At 62.1% G+C, this 3,051-nt stretch overlaps 1 protein-coding gene across 1 annotated transcript in view; it reads left to right on the forward strand.

The window, feature by feature from the left end:
* SOX18 (SRY (sex determining region Y)-box 18) overlaps positions 1-1,294 on the forward strand; it is an 8,818-nt gene extending 7,524 nt beyond the window's left edge. Inside the window, exon 7 of the mRNA XM_010836641.1 lies at positions 42-1,294. Coding sequence (XP_010834943.1) covers positions 42-853 — 812 coding nt within the window. The 3' untranslated portion in view covers positions 854-1,294. The remainder of the gene's footprint in view (positions 1-41) is intronic.
* The last annotated feature ends 1,757 nt before the right edge of the window (positions 1,295-3,051 follow it).

Here is a 3,051-nt window from a genome sequence, read left to right on the forward strand (position 1 = left end):
CTCCCGACGGCACCCAGCTGACCCGCGCCCGCGGCCCGCAGGCAAGGCGTGGAAGGAGCTGAGCCCGGCGGAGAAGCGGCCCTTCGTGGAGGAGGCGGAGCGGCTGCGCGTGCAGCACCTGCGCGACCACCCCAACTACAAGTACCGGCCGCGCCGCAAAAAGCAGGCGCGCAAGGCCCGGCGGCTGGAGCCCGGCCTCCTCCTCCCAGGCTTGGCGCCACCGCCGCCGCCGCCGCCTCCCGAGCCCTTTCCCGCGGCTACGGGCCCGGCCCGGGTCTTCCGCGAGCTGCCGCCGTTGGGCGCCGAGTTCGACGGTCTGGGGCTGCCCACACCGGAGCGCTCGCCGCTGGACGGCCTGGAACCCGGCGAGGCCGCCTTCTTCCCTCCGCCCGCGGCGCCCGAGGACTGCTCTCTGCGGGCCTTCCGTGCGCCCTACGGCCCAGCCGAGCTGCCCAGGAACCCAGGTGGCTGTTTCGGGGCGCCGCCAGCCGAGGCGCTTAGGACAGCGCCCGGCCCCGCCGCACCGCTTTGCGGCCTCTACTACAGCGCCCCGGGCGCGCCGGGCCCGGGCCCCTACCCCGGCCCTCTGTCGCCGCCACCCGAAGCCCCTCCCCTGGAGAGCGCCGAGCCGCTGGGACCTGCCGCCGACCTGTGGGCCGACGTGGACCTGACCGAGTTCGACCAGTACCTCAACTGCAGCCGGACTCGCCCCGACGCCGCCGGGCTCCCGTACCACGTGGCGCTGGCCAAGCTGGCCCCACGCACCATGTCCTGCCCCGAGGAGAGCAGCTTGATCGCCGCGCTGTCCGATGCCAGCTCTGCTGTCTACTACAGCGCCTGCATCTCGGGATAGGTCGTCCGGGGCACTGTGCGATGGCTCTGTCTCTCGCAGGCAGAGTTGCCACTATTTGTCACAGCCCCGCAGGAACCCGCGACGCTGGGCCTTGGCCGGGTCGAGGGCACCGCGACGGGAGGGTCCCCACGTACTGGGGCTTGGCCGGGAAGCCCAGGCCTAGGACGTGTGGGCTGACCCTGCCGGGGCTAAGCTTAATCCTTTTCTTGCAGTGTATTTTCTAGAACTAGGCTGTATTTTTTACTTTGCCTTTTTTATATTCATAAAACAATATATTTAAGTTTTAATTAAACTTTTTCTCCCAAGGGGTTTCAGTGATGCAAAGCACCAATGTAGCAAGGGCTTTTAAAATAACATTTGTTTGCTGTAAAGGAGGAGCCAGGAGCTGGGTCCCCCTGGACCAGGCGAGGCCACAATAAAGCACCTCACCTTTCCTCCGAACTCTAGTGTCTGTGGTTGTTGCAGTGGGGATGGAGGGAGCTGTTGGGGGGGTCCATCCTTCCAGGACACTACCCCAGGCAGCTGGTGGGAGGCAAGAGGTGTGGGCACTCCTCACCCTCCCATCCCCAGTTCCCTGCCACTCTCTATTTTAACTCAAGCCTAATAAGGGTCAGACTACACCCAGAAATCCCCCCACACTCTCACCCAGGTGAGGATTTAACCATCCTCATCTCATCTTTAAAACTTTCTTCAAGCCCAGTGACTGCCCAAGACAGCACCGCTTTCTCAAGGAGGCTGGTGGGGTTGACGCCTGTCTGCAGACCTGACATCCTGGGACCCCAGTCCATCATTCTCACTCAACCTGGTGTCCCAAGAGGCGGTAGCACCATGACCAATCCCTGCGGCCCCCCAGGGTGACCTGTGCAGGCTCTCCAGTGACACAGGGCCAATGACCAGAGCAGGGGGCTCAGGCTTCCCATTTCAAGCTTCCCACATTGGAATCCATCACTCTAGCCCTGTGCCCCGTCCCTGAAGGACCGGATGCCCTTTCCGTACAGCCTCCTTGGTTCCCCCAGCGCTGGGGAGCCCATGAGTTCAGGGAAAGTTTGCAACAATCATCTTGGGAGATTCTTTCCTGGAACAGGGTCCCAACACTGGTCCTCCACACACCCACACTCTTCTCGGGCCACACAGGTCTTCCAAGAGGTCTTCCAAGAGGAGGGGTCATGTGTCCCCCTGGCCTGTCCTCCCCCAGTAGCATATGGGGCTGATCTCTGGCAACCCTGCCTGACATGGCACATGCACCCTGGGACACGGGCATCTGGCGATGATGTGGGCTGCTCCGTGGCTGCCATGAGCCTGAACCTGATTACATGTGAGCAAGTTTGCACATGCTCTGAGCATGGCAATGATGCTGTGACGGTGTGACCATGTGATTCAATGTGACCTTCCACGATGACTGTGTGTGACACCCAGTGTGTCTGAGACTGTGTGCACGTGTGTCTCCCTGTCAGCTTGGGTGTCGGTGCACAGGGGCCCACTGCCTGAGTGTGTCTGAAGGGGTGAACAGGCGATGGGCTGTTCTTATTGGTGTCCTGCCTCCAAGGAATCACCTCTCTAAACTGGCATGAGCCTCACACCTCAGCGGGTGGAATGGGGGAGCGGCACCTGGGCCCCCTTCACCCCCATCCCCACCGCATTGTGAGCAGGGCCCAGAGACCTCCAAAACAAAGGGACAGAGAAACACAAACTGAGGAGATGGATGTGGACGTAGAGAGGAGCCCTGGGCAGGTTAAGGCACAGACAGAAATGGCCTCCAGGACACCAAGGACAGTGCTGGTACACAGGAAGAAACAGGGAATGAGGCCCAAAGGGACACGGTGGTCCAGTCCAGGGGATGGGGGGAGCTCTGAGACACCAATGCCAAGTCCCGGGCTCAGGCACAAAGGCCATGTCACCCATTAGTGTGCACACTCAGCTCCCATGGCCTCCAACTCCCACTTGGGGTGGGCCTGGGGGACAGATGACCCATCCACTGGAGCCCCGGGTCAGCTGGGCCAAGGTGTGCCCCCTGCCATGGGGGTAGTCTCTGTAGGAGGCATACCCATAGTAGCCAGAGTCTAGTAGCTTCTGCCCCCTTCCCCACCCCCAGGGCAGACCCTCCCACATCTTCACCCCACTCCCTGGCCAGGACATGGCGAAGGGAGTGCCAGCCCAGCTTCTCCTATCACTGAGAGACCCCTGCCTGGGCACAGGCA

Source organism: Bison bison, unplaced genomic scaffold (genome assembly GCF_000754665.1).
Source record: "Bison bison bison isolate TAMUID 2011002044 unplaced genomic scaffold, Bison_UMD1.0 scf7180017864063, whole genome shotgun sequence".
Classification (NCBI taxonomy): Eukaryota; Metazoa; Chordata; class Mammalia; order Artiodactyla; family Bovidae; genus Bison; species Bison bison.